At 40.0% G+C, this 18,012-nt stretch overlaps 2 protein-coding genes across 2 annotated transcripts in view; one reads left to right on the top strand and one right to left on the bottom strand.

Moving 5' to 3' along the window:
- Nucleotides 1-18,012, bottom strand: part of LOC110066280 (uncharacterized) — a 77,392-nt gene that overhangs the window by 24,887 nt on the left and 34,493 nt on the right. The gene's annotated exons all lie outside the window — the stretch shown is intronic.
- Nucleotides 8,491-17,375, top strand: LOC149105787 (uncharacterized). The gene is made up of 3 exons (XM_089271279.1): nt 8,491-8,792; nt 11,893-12,820; nt 14,507-17,375. The coding sequence occupies exons 1-3, from the start codon at nt 8,547-8,549 to the stop codon at nt 14,821-14,823; spliced, it is 1,491 nt and encodes a 496-aa protein (XP_089127405.1). The 5' UTR covers nt 8,491-8,546; the 3' UTR covers nt 14,824-17,375.

An 18,012-nucleotide genomic window follows, 5' to 3' on the forward strand; every position in this document is an offset into this window, starting at 1 on the left:
GAAAGAAGTATTTGGGTAGTACAATTACCCAATTCAATTTCGACATCAATAAATTTTTATACTCCTCATGACAAAATTTTAACAAATGTTTTAAAACACACGAACAGAAACAAGGATGCCCATATAAATCATGCAGTTAAAATTCAACTTTCATCAATAACAATCTTAAATTAGCTATTATTTAATGCAATTCTTCTCAGGCTTAAAGATACACTAAATGGTCAGCAGCACATTTCTAATAATTTTCCAAGTTAAACTACATGTTCCAATATTTATTTCATTCACTACACTCCTAAATGGACAAACGGTCAAACCATCTTTGTATAAGAAGCTATAAACCTTGTTTTAACGTTCACATAGAGTCACTGTCAAACAAAACTTCGAAATAAGTATACTACACTCCTTGACAATTATTTTAAAAATGTTTCACTACTCATGAACAGAAACAAGGATGCCTATATCATGCAGTTGAAGTTAAACTTTCCACAATAACAATCTAAATAAGCTTCACAGATATATTAAATATACTTCTTCTAAAAGATACACTGAAAGGTCAGCAGCACATTTGTAATTATGTAATTTCTAAGTTAAACTACATGTTCCAATATTTATTTCATTCACAAGACATAAAATAAAATACAAATAATGAGCATTTCACATCTTTACCTGCAATATCTTTCCACAACGTCATCTTATTCTGTAGCTTCACAGCCTTTCTCATTCCTTCCAATGTTAGAGGATTACCAACTACAAACAGCCCTACCAGCTTCTTCAGTTCACCAATCTCATCAGGCAATGTAGTCAACTGGTTATCTTTCAAGCACAGTCCCCGGAGTTTACTGAGATGTTTTATGTGTGATGATAAAACTGTCAGCTTGTTCTTACTCACATGCAGCCCTTCCAGCTCCTTCAGTTCACCAATCTCATCAGGCAATGCAGTCAACTGGTTATCACTCAAGTACAGTACCCAGAGTTTACTGAGATGTTTAATGTTTGAAGGTAGAACAGACAACTGGTTGAAACTCACATTAAGCCAGGTCAGGTTACTCAACTCACAAATACTGTGAGGAAGTTCTCTCAACTGGTTCCTCTCTAATATCAGCCTTTTCAGATTTTTCAGCTTGTTAATACTTGTTGGTAATTCTTTCAGACAATTAAATGACAAGTCAAGTTCCTCCAATTCAGTCAGGTCAGATACAGCTTCAGGAACTTTTGACAACCCTTTACCACTCAGATCTAAACACCTTTCTCCATTCTTCTTTGTATAAATCTCCTTCCTCAGCTCCTCTGCTGACATTTTCTCCATTTGTATACAGTGATACTTACAATGGTTTGGATGCTTTCTTACTTCTGATAAGTATCTAAAAACACATGAAAACAAAAATTACAATCAATTCACGAAGCTTCCAGTAATTTTACATACGGGAGGAATCTGATAGAAATCACATAACAATTAGGCTAAGCAATTTGAGTTTATTAGCTGTCATATTTTGGCTAAACGATATAAAATTAGCAAGAATGTCAGTATTAATATCAACACAGCCTGCAAGAAGCTGTTATTGAATAGAATGATTAAATTTTGAGGACATTTTCAATACAAACGCCTTAGCTTATCGTCAGTTCCATGGAGCGATCGCTCTGCGTTCGTCCAACTCCGTTCAAAATCTTTACAGCTTCAACTTTAATTTAACAAGCTACCTTTTAGTTAACTTAACTTCCACTTGTGCTTTATAAGTACCGCTCGCTGTTTCACTGCTTTTATGCCATAAATAAGGTGATAAACTTCACTTCAAAGTTTCTGTTTCAAGGAATTCAAGCCGAACTTGATCTCACTACAAGAATTCAGCTTAAATTGCTCATTTACACGCACCAGGCGTAAACAAGCTTAAACTAAAAGCTGGCTGAAAACAATTCACGTTAATTGAGCATCTGTACATTGAACTTCTTACCTTGGACTGCAACAACAGAAAAGAACCGACACCTTTCGATGTAACTGTGTAGAAGTACTTTCTCTTTCGACACAGCCCCAAACAACTCCCTAAATACCTCAAGATCTTTGGCTTCTCAAATGAGCCAATCATAACCAGGTGAGAAAGGGTGTGGAGCGGGAAAGGGAGAAGGAAGGGAGAGGATGAGGAGGAAGTGGAGGAAGTGAACGAAGTGGACCAAAGTGGTTCAAATCTAGGCCTTGGCCGATTGTGCTCCTAAAAGTGGCATATTATGCTACTAGCAATGATCGAAATTTTGCCAAATTATACCAAAATTCTAATCAACAATGATTTAGATAAACATATACAGGCAAAAACTAACGATAGATAAATCCGACGTTTCGGCGACATCTTGGCGCCATTGTCAAGGGAAACTAATTAAATATGCGATTTCAAGAGTAACTAAGAGTTCAGAGTTTTTAATTTGCATAAGTTAGACAAAGACTTTAGCGCGAACTGAGTCTGATTGTACATTTAAACAGGGTCGTAATTGTTTAATGAGTAACATCTCATTAATGAGACAATCAAACTTGTTGTGGCATTTTTTCAACACGCTAAAACAATTGCGAAGGTCATCCGGAATCCTGCCTGCGTGTCTACTATCATAGTGATTGCGTACTGACGAGGTCTTGCTTCTATGTCCATCAACGCGTACGAACAGATGGCCACGGGTGTAACCGACATAACCAGCATCGCACTGGTCACACTTGAAGTTATACACAACGCATTGTTGATCAATGAGCTGAGGCTTAGGTTCGCTTGTCGGGAACTCCTGGGCAATCTTGCGGCTCGTAAACACCGGTTGAACACTGGTCTGCAGCTTCACACTGAGATCTTTCAACTGTGTCTTCACGATATTAGCAGACTCCTGGTCTTTAAAGGGTATGACAACCCGAGTAGTGTTTTCTGTCGTAGATCTGGACCGTAATGAGGGCTGGTCAGCGACCTTTAAATTTAGGAAGGTTTTGACAGTGGAGTCAACAAGATGCTTGGGATATTTCAGTTTAGAGAAAACAACCGGTGTTTACGTTTCTAAAATGCCTTCGACGACACGCATTGCAAGAACATACTACCTAAATTTAATTTATTTCTGTGGAAAATATACCATATTTACTAAATTTTATGAATTTATGCTCCAAAAAGTGTTAAAATTTGCTAATTATGCCGTGGCAGTGCTTGTTTAAAAATGTCTGCTTTTTTGCTCCAATTATGCCAAAAATTACGCTAGCACAATCCGCCAAGGCCTATTCAAATCACGACTCACGGCTGACCACGAGAAAAAAAAATTCACTGAAGGGGAAAAGTAATAGGTTTTTTTATACCGAATATACCCTTTTACGGACAGACTATCAGAAAACCTCGCATGATTTTTTTTCTTTTTTTTTTTTTTGGTCTTTTGACTGTGCAAGATTTTTTTTTCCAACTGCAACCCTTTGCACGAATTTTTTTTAATCTACTTTCTGCCATATTCGCCTGCGCGTGGCGCATTTGCTCTGGGCCTCTATGCGATGATTTTCCCTCGCTTGGTGGGACGGTCCAGAGAAAGCATTCCGAAGCGTTGACGTTGATGCCTGCGCCAAGGCCTTTGAGGGATTCTTTGCAACTGAACGCTTGCTCTGACACAGTTCTCCATACAGCAGCCGTTCGAGCAGTCGGCTATCTGGCATTCAGACAACATGGCCAGCCCATTTTGCCTGTGCTTTCTGTAAGAGGTTGAGTGCACAGGATGCTGATCCGTTACAGGACTCCGTGTCTAGAATTCTATCTAGCCACCTGATGTGGAGAAGTCTAAGAAGACAGCTCAAGCCGGGAAAGTTGTTAAGCTCTTTGTAGTTTGCCCTCCCAAATTTGGTACAAAGGGTTAATGAGGGGGGTGAATAGGTTTTCGGATCGACGGAGTTGGCCTTAAAAAGCGCATGGATTGTGGATTTTTGCGGTAACTTGAGCGGATTCGTAGCCTGCGAACGCGGACGTATTTCCGGCTATCGGACAGCCCCTCGGGTCGGTAGTGCCCTCCGCTCCAAAATGTCAGTCCAAAAAGAAGACTGACCTATTTAAATTTGAGAAATAATCAAAATGTATGAGTTGTGATTAGTTGAGATAGAAGAGTTGACAAAAGTATGAGACTCAAAACAGACACTGTGGCTTTATATAAATGGGATCCAGTGACAGAACACTGGAAAATTTATCGCACCTTGGCTGAGTTATAATTAACTGGTTTGATACCAAAATGCAACCCTTCTTCTCCATGAATTTATTTTCTTTGGGTTTCTCTTAGCAAGAATTTTTTCCTGCCATTTTCCCTTGCTCTAATTTTCTCTGGGTTTTTCCCTACTCCCTAACCCCGACACCATCACTTTTCTAATGATCCGTCCCTTATACGAATATTCAACACTGTAATATTATTGTGATTATAATCCTATTCCTTTATACAATTCAACTCGATAATGATGACATTTGTCCAAACCTACCGAAAACCGACAACTTCAACAGATTTATTCCAGTATTGCCATTTCTATGCACGGTTTTAACCGATTCGTAATAACCGGAATAAATAACAAGCAACCTAATATTAGCGTTCAGGAAATTTACCAAATATAATTCAGCTCAAATTCAACTCGAATTCAGTAAGGCCCTCAATAGAAGACTGACAGAAAACTAGACTTGTCTATATTCTCTATTTCTTGATCGCGCGAAAAGAAAGAATCGAACTGGAAAGATGCGTAACTGAGAGTGTTAATTACATGTATTAAGTGAATACTTCTTTGTCATTGAGAAACCAGAGAAACTGATAAACCAGCAGTAGTTTTCTGTCCAAATCGCAGATTGTCGCCAAGATTTTGGTTGGTCCCTTCCGCGCTCCAACTCAGCCCCCTCTTCCCCCGCTACCCATTACGTATCTCCCACTGAGCTTTTTGTTCGTCTCTTACTTCTCCTGTACAACTGTCAAGCCTGCGAACAGTGTCCCAGGCTATTACAACTGCCACACAACCTAACCAGCATAAACTAAACTACCTGACTGTTTTAATTTGTTTGTTTTTGCCACAGGAACCTTTTTCCAAGATCCAAGAGAACACGAAAAAAATTCCTCGAGCACCCAGGGTATCGCTTGATCGGGCTCCCTGCATATAAAAGTGACCCGGCAAATTTTCCAAAGAACTCATTAGAAGAACCCATCAAAAGGAAGGAAGGAATTCCTTTGTATAATAATACGCTACCCGACTCTCGTTTATCCCGTTAGAGGTACCAAGATCTTACCTTGTGGGTGTGGCTTGAAATTGTTTTCTCCCGAGAGGTACAAATTCTAAAACAACACATTATCTGTTGGTTACAAAGCCCGACACCTTCATTAACGCATTGCCGAACACAAGCATTCGGCTATCGGCAAACACCTTTTAGAAGTGCACGGTGACAAAAATCTTCTTAATGAGGGCCAATTTCGTGTTCTCAAGAAGTGCCACGGGAAATTTGACTGCCTTGTGTGTACGAAATGCTATTCATCAAAGAACTGCGGCCTAGCTTTAACACTCAGAGTGACTCCATCAGTGCTAAACTCTTTGTTTAGCTTGTAGCATATTTTTATGTTACTTTTCTTTTTAATGAACTATTGTTTTTCTTTTATTTATAGAATATTCGTACTGTTTTTTTTTACTTGATAATGACGTCCGAGAACGTTGAAACGTCGTGTATTTTTTAACCGTTTTAAAAATTTCTTAAATGTTTTTAAGAAAAGTTTTTTCGCAGTTTTTTTATAGCTAAGTGTTTTAAAAAGTCGCTTCTTTTTCATATATTTGTGTTTGGCCAAATACCCTAACAGGTACAACAAAAGCTCCTGCAGTGGACCTTTTGAGTTTTAACATCCTTCGAGGTACCAGAACTGCCTTTTTAATCCCTAAAAGGTACGACGAGCACCCCCGTCCTTTCTAAGTGGAAGTCCCCCCCCCCCCCCAGGAATCAAACAAAATCAAACACCGTTTGTTGACCAAACATGTTGATGTTATACAAAGTAGCTAAACGGTATCAAACATTGATCACCGTCCAAACGAATGTTTTAAAGTGTTTGATCAAATGTTTGTCGACGTTTAATTTGATTAAAACCAGACCAGACGGCACTTTGTCTCAAAATCACACTCTAGCGGTTTTGAAAGCCTGTATTTCCGATGTCCGTGCTTGGTGAATACATAACCGTTTATTAATCAACGACGCAAAGACTGAGTTTTAAATTATTGACTCCAGCCATCAATTGTCAAAAATCTCAATATTGACTCCATTACCGTTGGTGACTCCACTATCCAACCTCTAGAAAGTGTTCAGTCGCAATCTGGGCTCCTGGTTTGACACTACGATGTCTATGGCAGTCCATATTGGCAAGATTTGCAGTAAAGCATTCCATGGCCTGTACAAAATTCGGCAAATAAGACTAACACAACTTATCACCTGCGCTCCCAAGACCATAACCTCCTCGCTGTTCCCAGAACCAAACACAGGACATTTGGTGATCGCGCCTTTGCACGCTCTGGACCTTTTAACTGGAACAAACTTCCTCGTGAAATAGGACTAGGTCCAACCCTGACTGTTTTTAAATCAAAGTTAAAAACTTACTTTTTTAAATTAGCGTGTAGCTTGCCATAGTTTTTTAATACTTTTTTTAAAATTGTATTATTTTTAGACACATTTTTCTTATATTTTTACCGTAATCTTAATCTTACATTGTAAAGCGTTTTAGGATATTTTATAATCTATTACTATTAATATTATTATTATTATTATTATTATTATTATTATTATTATTATTAAACATGATCAAACAAGGTGTTCAAATTAAGGGGGTGGAATTCTCCGGTTTTCTCCTTCATTTTCCCTGTCTATTTCCCTGTATTTCTCTGGGACCCTCTGGTCTTCTATCTAAAGTGACGGTACTTTGAAAAGGGGGGAAAAGTTTCAGTAGACAAGTTAGCAGTTTGCCAGGGCACACAGTTTTGGGCTGCAAAATAAAGTTAAACCTGTTCATGATTTAAGTTCTGATTTTAAAAGCAAACCCAAGTCTTAGTTTTTGACACACCCTTTGAGATTTAGATAGAAGTCCCACACTCCTTTAGTTTGACAAGGAGATTCAATAATGCCTACTGGAGAAAAAAATGACCGGACGAAACATGAACAGCCTACTTATAGCCGTATATAGTACCCAAAGGCCCTTTCACAGGGCTGCCTCGTGTCATTAGAACCGGCGAATGAATATGGCGGAAATGCTGCTTAACTCTTGTAATTTTTCCTACGAAATAGGAAAGCTCTCAATATCGCGAAGGAGGAGCTGTATTAAGCTCATACCAAAACAGGATGGTGAACTGAATTCAATAAAGAACTGGCGACCTTCAACGCTTTTGAATTACGGCTACGAGAGAGCGACAAAAACTATAGCAAGCCGCATCGAAACTTTTCTACCATACTTATCTCCAGCGACCAAACCGGCTTCATTAGTGACAGATTTATCGGAGAAAATCTTCGTTTAACAGATAGTGTTGTTAAATATACAACAGCGCAAAATATGCCGGGACTGCTCCTTTTGCTTGATTTTAAAAAAGCCTTCGATACTCTAAAGTCGCGGCTTTTATTCGTAATCCACGCGCTGATGCAGCAGATGCAGATCCATAAACAACTCGCGATTTGTTTTCCCCCTTTTGACGCTGAACTAAAGTTCGTCGGGGCCTCCTGACTTCGTATTTCACAAACTAACGGAGTTTGATCTCGTACTAACTGACTGCGAAAGAACAACGTAACACGACGTGGTTGGAAATGTGGCAAGACAAAATGTTACTTTAAGCGTAATGCTTAACAGGAGCGTGGATTGTCACTAAGTTTTCTTATCAAATAGATCAGTTGTCGCAGGTTCAAGCAGATGCGATAATAAATAAGAAATTTAAAGGCAATTTTTTTGGAATCACTTGGCTTTATTCAATGACAAAGTCTTTATTTTATTGTGTTTTACCTCATTTTATTTTTTTCTTTTACCATGCATGCAGGTGTGTTTACACGTTAGCACTTTAGTTTTAGGGGGTTCGACCAAACCTCCCAAACAGCCCTAGATCCGCCTCAGGAGTGCATACGTGGAGTTAAACTGCACGCATGCTACAAACAGCTTAGAGTTTGACTTGTCTTAAGCAAGTAAAACCAGGAAAGGTCATTTGGTTTCTCTCAGGTTACAGTCCCGTCGTGCCAGCGCCAACCCTCCTAATGGCTTACGTATTATTGTAGGGGAATCCCTGGATTTCTAGAAACCGTGTGTAGTGCGTCCTTAAAGGTACGGCATGCATTGTTTCGGCAAGTTTTGCCTTTTCAGTTCTCCTTCCAGTCGCTCAATTGCTCATGCGAGGATTGCTACGGTAACGAGTTGTATCTAGAAGCCGAAGGAGAGAAAATACGCGTTGATAGGTTGGCGATGCTATTTATATTGTTCATAATTACTCAACGCCCAGTCATAATTAATACGATATCAGATTCTTAAGCGATGTGATTGCTATGATGAAACTCGCCTTACGGTCATGCACTCATTAGCACTTGATGATTCATCAGTTTCCACGTTCAACAATAATCCGTAAAGTTATCGTGCATTTCGTGTCCAAACTTGTATTGTTATCTCACCGTCATTGGGAAACTCTCTTCTCCTCAGTTTCAAGCGACCCTCGCCTTGATTCCTCCAAGACGACAATGAGCTCAGTCCTCAGCAAGTCACCTTTTTCATGTCACCGCGCCGCCAAGACATTTGAAGCTCTAGTGACAAGTTTGATCGTCGTTTTGGGCTTTCTGGTGAGTACAGAAACACAAATTTTTCTTTTTTCGACAATGGAAAAGAACAACTTTGCAGTGGAATCTTTGTTTTGATATTTCTATCTCATTCTGTTCTTACAACCATGATTTAATTTACTGGGGAGGTGAATTTGCTGATGAGGCAGATTTTTAAAACGCTTGCAACATTACTCTTGAGTTTATGTTCTCTTGCAGTGTTATGATTTGAAATCTCGACGGAGGAGTCTTTTATCTATTCTGTAGTTTGAAATAATTATGTTTTGAATCAGGGTACTTTAATGCTATCGCGGTTTTTGCCTCGTTTTCTTCATACACGTGTTCGTAAGCAAATAACAAACGCTCATGTTACCGAAACACCCTTTTGTGGCGAACGCATGTAACTAATAACCTCAAATGAGTTTTCTATCTATTTTGCTTGTCACATCTACGCTTGCTGGCTTGCTGTGACATAATTATGTTAATGATTTTCTATCTCTCTTTCCTATGTAAGAGCCCATTTAATTTGGGTAATCAGAATATTTATGCACGTTTACAAACAATTATTTAGTAATTATCTGTTAGGTTAGTTAACTAGCTACCGGCCTTTTTCCTTGTACTAGTTCTCCGTACAAGAGTTGCTTGGGAATGCGGCCCTCATCCATTCGATGTACATGGCCAATCCACCGCAGACGTCTCTGGCGAAGAAGGGTGTATACGGAGGGGATGCCTGCTCTCTCTAAGACAGCACTGTTCGTAATGCGGTCCTGCCAGGAGATGGAGAGGATGCGCCGCAAGCAGCGCAGGTGGAACACATTCAGGCGTTTTTCTTGTGCTGCATACGTTGTCCAGGACTCGCTACCATAGAGGAGCGTGCTGATGATGCAGGCTCTGTAGACAGCCATTTTGGTGGGAGTAGTGAGCTTCTGATTTTCCCAGACACGTTGTGAAAAGTGTTGATCGTTGAAGCGAAACAAAGCGCTTTAATTCGTCACGATTGTTCATTTATTTCGCTGTTATAACTTTGCAAAATACTTCACGAGCGCAACGGAGGGAACGTCAATGGAAAACACAACGTAAACTACAGGAAAAAAAGTATTTGCTTCCCCGCTTTTATTATTCCTTAACTAGGTACGGTAACTCATAAAAACGGTGAAAACTCGTTCTGAGGAAATGTTTTTCCTACATGATCAGTGTGCAATAAAAACAACAAAACTGGACCTAATATGCGCATTCTTATGCCTTACGAGTGATCATGACTCGAGTGATCATGACTTAATGCATTAGGAATTACATCAATGAAGTCACACCACTGAGGCGGCATGGAACGTGTCTAACCAGTCAGTTGGCTTATTTTCACTTAGGTGTGCTAAGGTCGGGGATCTCCTATCAGAAGTGTTTGCCCTGCGTGGCAGGCGCTGGAAAGGCAAAGGGAAGGGGAGAAGCGGGGGCGCGCGTAGCCTGCGAGCAGGCTCACCTTTGAAGTCACGCGCGCGAGCGGCGAAGAGCACAGCGATCCGGCGGGAAGGAGTCTGTTGAAGAGGCGCCAAGAGGCGTACTTTCTCGTCTCGCGACTTCGCCGCTCGATTTCGCATGCGGCTACGCCGCGCGTGCTTGTGCTCCAATGTGGGCCTGCTCGCAGGCTAGGGCGCGCGAAGCGAGTGGAGCGCGGGGAGCGAGAAAAGTGTTCTGATTGGTTAAAACCGATACCAGAACATCCTGAATAAAATAACATTGACCGAAACCATGTTTGTGAGCCCGCGAGGATGAGCACCCCACACCAAACGCCTGACCAAACTCATGTTTTCACTGAAACCGCTGGTCACTAACTGGGACCAAATATGGTTTAGGTCGATGTGGTCTAGTGCCTTCTAGTCACTTGACCCGTTATCAAATTAAAAAGAACATGGTGGATGAACTGGAAGGAGAGTGTTCGAGCGTTGTTTAAAAATAACATTGTTGAAGTCAGAAAGTAAAGGCCTCGAATTTTGCCTGAAAGAACAGCAGAAAAAGGCGGTCAGGCAGTTGTACGAAAGGAAAGACTTGGTGTCAGTTTTGCCGACGGGGTTTCGGAAAAAGTCTCGTCTTTCAGTTGCTGGAACGAAACAATAAACAAATCCAAGCTGCCTGCGAGCAGCATTATTAACTGCCAGATGGCAGAGGAAGAGGCTATGGGTTTGTCCACGCGCAATTTGGCGGCGAAACTGGAATATATGTCGGACATTTAATAGAGAAGGTATTCCATTGTTTACGCCTCAGCAGAGAGTGCTATCGACAATTCCAGTCTTGCTCGCTCTTCGTCGTTCATTTTTTTAAAGAAAGGTAAATAAAAGCTATCGCACTTTGTCGGTTGTTTTTCACTAGCGATTTCGACACAGTTTGGTGCACTTGTTATTTGTATCGTTACAGTAGAGAGACGTTTGGCAGATGTCTCAAAATTAGATGTTAATTAGGGGGCAGAATAGCTTTGTTACTGGCCAGGCCGTAGGTTGATGTCTGAGTGTATCACTTGCTTTAAAATTGTTGCAGGTGCTTTATTTTCTCCCTCTCCCGTCGCGCTCCGCGCTCTCTCCCCTCGCTTCGCGCGTGTCCGCTCTCCCAAGTCAAAGAATATTTGCATACAGACTTCTAGTCGAGTTTAAGGCTTGTCATGACACTAAACCCAATATACGTCTGTTACTGCTGCCCTTTTCCAACATGCCCCTAAACCGACAAAATTTCACAGAAATACCCCGCTCGCTTTTGTCGGAAGAAGTAAATTTTACTTCGATTTGCGGGTATATAAAGTCTGTTCCAGGCACTCAGATATTTGGTTTCGCTGCCCCAAATATCTGAGATCCCTTTGCCCGTCACAGTATGCATAATCAAGTATCGAGTTTGACGAAAGGTCATTACGGAGAAGGGAGTATTATATTTTGAAGCGTTGACATAACAAAAGAGTTAAACGGTTGACCTTATGTTCAGTAGAACAATCCTACCTGTCAATTAGGATGATCATCACTGTAGCGAGTTAAGCCCTCCCCAAGAAAAACACATGGCACTTTGTCAGACATTTTGCTTTATATTTTCAATGATCATCTTCCTTCCGTGTAAACTAAAACTGGCCCTTAATATTTTTCTCCAGGTTTATGGAGCTAAAGCAGACTTCCCGTGTAATACACAGCAAATTCACTGGATTGGATCACCAGGAAGGAGATACAAATGCCTGGAGTGTCCCGATTGTCCCGCGGGCCTGCAACCTTCTGTCCCGTGCGGCAGCTCAGTTGCTTTCGGGACGTCCATCCATTGCGTTCCTTGTCAACTTGATAAGACGTATTCGAACAAATATGGAAAGGTGCAATGCGAAGCGTGTACCGTATGTTCTAAAGGAAAAGCGATTAAAAAAAACTGCACCTTATTCTCTAACGCCGAGTGTGATGATAAATGTGCTAGTGGCTTTTACCCCGAGCCATTTATCTTCGACTGTTTTCCTTGTGCGAAATGCTGTGGAGATGGAAAGGACGAAACGGCGCTGGAATGTGCGAATTATGAGAACAAATGTAAAGTCCGCTCAACTCCATGCACAAACGTCCCGGCCACAAAGGCTGCTGACATCACGACGCACATCTTGAAAAGACTATCACCTACGAAGCCTTCAAAGACCTCCACTGCGACGCAAGCAAAGAGACATTCACAAACGACAACTCAAAGGACCTCCTCCGCCATGCATAGAACTCGACCAGTGAGGCTGGAAAATGAATCAACAGCGCGGTTGAGAATACACATCATCAAGCTACCGTCGACGTCCTCAGTGTCGTCCACTTTGTCAGCGAACAACCGCAAAGCGGTCCAAGGCAGGGAGATAGTGTCTAGGGAAAAGAACGGAGAAAGCAATCCCTTCGTTATCTTAACGGCAGTGTTGGCATCAGTTACAATGCTGGTAATCCTGGGTCTTGTTGCTTTCATAATGTGCGAACGGCGAGGCAATCTTCGTGGGAATGATGTTGCTACAGTTGAACGACCAACACAGCGTGACCTGGCTGTATCTTCCTTGCAAGTGCAAATGAATCCAAGTAAGTCGCTATTATAGGTGTAAGAGAACTAAATAAGGAAATGGACAAAACTGTCTTCCATGGACGGGACCCACCAGTACTGTAAACAAAAGGCTCTTAGCAGCCAATGTCCGTGTGTCCTGTCGTTTTCCTACCGAAAACCGTGATATAAAAGAACTGAAGGTCATCTCAAAGGCGGTGTTTTGAGTAACCCCTCTGCCACTTAACAAGGTGGGTCCTCTTCGAGTAGACTGTTATGTGAGCATTTTACCTTTAAGTCCGTTCCCGTAATTGGTTAACCTGTCGTCGCTCCATCCCTCCATCACTCCTTCGCTTCCTGTTAATCATTTTGTATATCCGCTGACCAGTTCATAACGCTTGGCATACATTCCGCATATGCAATAAACCAAAGGTCCAACCATGAAACTGAACGATCAAAATTACTTTCATGAGTGACGGCCTATAAATGGAAAAGCAAATTTCATCAAGATACTTCAAAAGACTAATCAATCAATCTTTATTTGCACTCATTCTTGCTAAAGAAAAAAAAAATTACAATTTCGATGAAAATATTAAAAGTAAAAAATTTGAGTACTAGCTGCCTGGAATAACCATAGGGGCTAGCGGAGCCAGACAGCCAGTTAACATCAGCATTAAATAGAAATAAAATACAGGTCAGCAAGAAAACTTGAGCACAAATGCACACACAAGAAGAAAAGAAAGAAGAGGAAAAACGCTATTTCTATGCTTGGAAATGACATGAAATGAAATGAATAATGAAAGATATACAAAAATGGAGAAACTTACTTTTGATAATTTTTTCTGCGATAAACCAAGAGAAAATGAAGGCACCCCTCGTTTTCTCTTGGATAAACCGAACAGATAGGTGAGGGCTATTGGTTTTGAAGAGGGCTGTTACACTTAAATTTGACCTCACAATGACTTAATGATGTATAAAATGTAACGTAAGTGTCACGCTTCTTTTTTGAGCTTTCAGTAATGTTTCCGAACGCAGGAATCAAAAACAAATGCCCGCATTATTTTGTTATTATTTATTTTCCGAGTTCAGTGGCTCATAGCCACTTTGATTAGATTTCGAAATGTGCGTGAACCGGTCTTTACTGAGAAATTCAACTCAAATTTTCAATACACTTTATTCCAGCTGAAAGATACTGTATACCGGATTTAAAATATCCAGGTACACCGACCCGATGCAAAAAACTCTGGCCTACCCTGCTTACACTGAAAAGGTTTCAGATGAAATCCGATAGGAAATCGAGCAATTTCAACTTTCAGTCGACAAAAACCTTGTACCAGAAAAATTCTAAGTATATTAAAGTCCTTTTTGCATTTTCTAAAAGCTAAAGATATAAATATTTGCCTGAAATAACACCCAAAACAATTTCCCATGGGAATTCGAGAAAATAAATTTCGAAGTTCAGAGAAATTGTGCAAACACAGGTAAAACTTCATCATCAGTTTCATTTCACCAGTATTTTCAGCTGTTTCACATGAACTTCAACACTTGTTTTCGACATTTGGTTTTGTTAGAAATGATTTCTTTTAAGAAGAAAGTTAAAACAGTCGCATAGAAATTTGCAATACAAGTTAAATAATGCTGGTACAAAGTTTTTTGACCACTAGTTACTCGAACTTCTGGTGGATTCCCTCTTAATTTCTTTCTCGCTGAAATGCTCTTTTCTTCAGCTTATACGAGCCTTGAGCAGCTGGAGAGCGAAAACCAGGGACTTTTTGATTGGATGTGCTTAAGGCTTGACAATGGAAGATGGTGGTTCAGACGTGACTACGAGTGCCTAGCAGCTAAGTACAAGGAGATTTCACTTGAAGAACGTAACGCCTTACATGATGAGCTGCAAAGCAAAGGAAGTCCTTCCAAAAGTTTGATGAACTTGCTCCGGGCAAGATACCCAAACCTTCCTTTAAGTCAGTTTGTTGAGACACTGAAAGAGATAAGACGGAATGACATCGCACAGAAACTACTGCCTTTATGTAAGTCACAATGACAGCTGAGTAACTTTAACAAATCGAATGTGGTTTAGCGTGGTCTGTATTCTTATCGACAACGATACGCGTCATCACAGTGGTCAAAATGTTATGGACTCACAAGGCGCAGCCGAGTGAGTCCGCAACATTTTGACCACTGTGATGACGCGTACTCGTTGTCGATAAGAGTACAGACCACGCTAAACCATATTTCGATTTGTTTTTACCACAATATCAAGGTCAAAGAAAATGTTTTTTTCAGAGCGCGCGCTGAAAAAGGCATTGCGCGACACATTGACGCGAGCAGCGTGGAATGGACTCTTATCGACAACGGCAAAGTAGCCAATCAGATTGCGAGATAAGCAGCAATTGTGGTAAAGTACTTGCTTCGTAGACCGTGAGCTACATGCGGGTTAGATGAAAAATTAGAATGTGAAAGGCAGACAGAAATCGGCTAAAGCTTCTCTTTCTATCCCCATTTGGTGTCGGCTAAGTCATAAGAACAGTTTACAAGAAACACAACTTGGCACTAAACACCATTGTCACAAATGAGTTCTTACACAGGGTCTAGAAATCATTAAAACAACACCGCAAACTGTGATCAGGATTCCCAGAAAACTAATTAAAAACTATGAAAGTGGGCCAAGGGTCTGTTTCCTGAAGATGGAAGGTCTAACCGTCTATGCTTTACAATTGACGTAATCCAGAAAGCATCGTGTGTGTACGACTAAAGCAAGTTATAAACAAGAAATTTAACACCTCGTTCGTTTGAGTTTGAGCTAAAAATGCATGCGGTCAAAGCGCACAACTTTTTACTGCAAGAATTTGATCACTGTTCTTTCGTTTATATATTAAGGTAAGAGAAAACGAATAGGCTTGTTCTATTCGTAATCAAACTCTGGATAATGACTCCACTTTTTACCCATTCAGTGGGAAACCGGTTAAGTATAAGGAGATTACCGTTTATCGCTGGTTTAATTTCCTTTGTGTTTTTAATTTGTACTCAAAAGTGCTCCAGAAACAACTGGACGTCGACTAAAATTTGGAAAGCTTACGTTTATTGAAGGGATGTTAGCTCAGTGTCGTTCAACTGAATTTGTCCCTGTACTTGAACGATTGAATTATTCCTCTTACTTTTGATGACGATGGGGTCTATTGAACCCAAAGAATCACCATGCTCTTTAATTTTTAATTGAAACTCGCCTATACGAAAATAGACAAGCAGAGTGGAAAATATTAACGAATTTTTTAACAAAGCAAGGGAAAGACGGGAAGCAGTGACTGGGGGAGAGTTTCGTCTCGCCCTTTTGTTGTGTTCCCTGCTCTCGAACACGTGGCAGCCAGTCAATCAGTCTGTAAGTCCTTCCTTCCGTCTGTCCCTCCGTCCGTTAGACAGTCATGTAGTCAGTCAGTCTGTCAAATAATTGATTAGAAATTTGTCTATTTACGTGATGCTTGGGAAAGACGCTGTATATATATCATCGTCATCAAGTTAAATTTGATTTAATATGAAATTTATTTAAAAGGGACATAGTCCTTCGTCTAAAAATATTTCAGTGTGGTGCTTAGCTTCTGAAGGAAATTGTCATTATTCTCACACGTGGAACAGCGTTATGAAAATGTTGAGTGATTTTCGTTTGACCTTGGAAAAGGGCTTCCAGAAGTGTTGGCAATTAGTTTTATCCGCCACTAGATTTAAAACTCAGAACGGTTTACAGCCAGAGAACTCCGTCATATGGAACAGAGATTGTTTCATTGTCCAACCGTATTGCTTAAGACAGTGACGTCGCTTGATTTCTAGAGAATTGTCGCGAACCTGATGGAACGCGTAGCGTGTTCCCTAAACCTACCAAAAGAAGTTGAGCAGTTTGTGTCTGTTCGCTAAAGCAATCAAACTAATGCTATTTTCCAGTGCGTTTTTGTTACGGTTCTTTTGGGGAGTAATCATTTCAAGGTCAAAAAAAAAAAAAAAAAAATCGCTCAACTGCAACGAAGCATATACACTTAACTGGTTTTAGTTTTCTTATTCGTAAATTTCAGTGTAGAGTGTAAAGCCGAGCTCAGGAGAATATATGGAGGTTGGCTGGAATCCAACCTTGTCCTTGGATTAGAAAAGAAGATATTTCGACAATTGCAAAGAAATAAATATTGTACTCGTTGCTAAAAACTGCGATAAAATTGCGTATTGTTTTTAGGAAATAAAAGTGGTCAAACAGTTTGAATTTCTGTTAACTTTTTTGTGTGTGGGGAAAGGTATACCTTTTTTCACAGTAACTTTTACATATTGAAACAAGCAGAAAGTGTCATGCAACTGTACTGAGTTTGTTTCGCTAGCTTTGCTAAAAGACTGATTTAAATAAAGAAATAAAACTAAGTTGATGTGTACAAAAGGTTACTGTAGTATATTGATTCTATAGCAACAAGGATGTACTATTACTATTGCTCAGATATAAGATATACGTGAAAGTAGCTAGTGCATGATGTTAAAGTACTAGGAAGAAGTAGAATAATCAATGTACACTGTAAGATAATTGATCAGTGAATAAAGCACATTGCTTAAAAAGCAATGAAAGAGTGAGTGTCTCCCTAACTTAGCAGATGACTACACTATTTTTACGTCAAGTTTTCAAAAGCAGCTAGGAGGTTGCAGTTAGAAATGTTAAATGTTATTTATAGCGCTTGGATTGGATAATTTTGAGTTGCTAAATACGTTTCGACTTTCAACGGTACATGTAACGTTAACTAAATTGAAAATTTTTCGATATTAATTGTGTTGAGATGAGTGTAGAAGCCATTGAGATGGACTAATAAGACGGTAAGCTCTAAAATGATATCAAGTTGGTGTCAATTGAAAAGTTACGTGACGAGTTATTCACTTCCGGAAAAGCCAGTACAAGTGTGTAGGTTATTAAAGCACGATGTTCGGGTGAAATTTTTCGATAATAATTGTGTTCAGATGAGTGTAGAAGCCATTGAGATGGACTAATAAGACGGTAAGCTTTAAAATGATACCAAGTTGGTGTCAATTGAAAAGTCACGTGACGAGTTATATCACTTCTGAACAAAAGATATTTACAGCATCTTTTTACAAATTTAGGTGAGTGTTTGGTGCAAATGAATAGCTTTCAATGCAGCTAGAAAGTGTTTTTGAACCATTGGTAAGGATATTTAGCTGATTTTATAAGTAATTTCGACGACTGAATTTTAAT

The sequence above is a fragment of the Orbicella faveolata genome, unplaced genomic scaffold, assembly GCF_042242905.1.
Source record: "Orbicella faveolata isolate gen_17 unplaced genomic scaffold, um_ofav_v1 contig_34, whole genome shotgun sequence".
Classification (NCBI taxonomy): Eukaryota; Metazoa; Cnidaria; class Anthozoa; order Scleractinia; family Merulinidae; genus Orbicella; species Orbicella faveolata.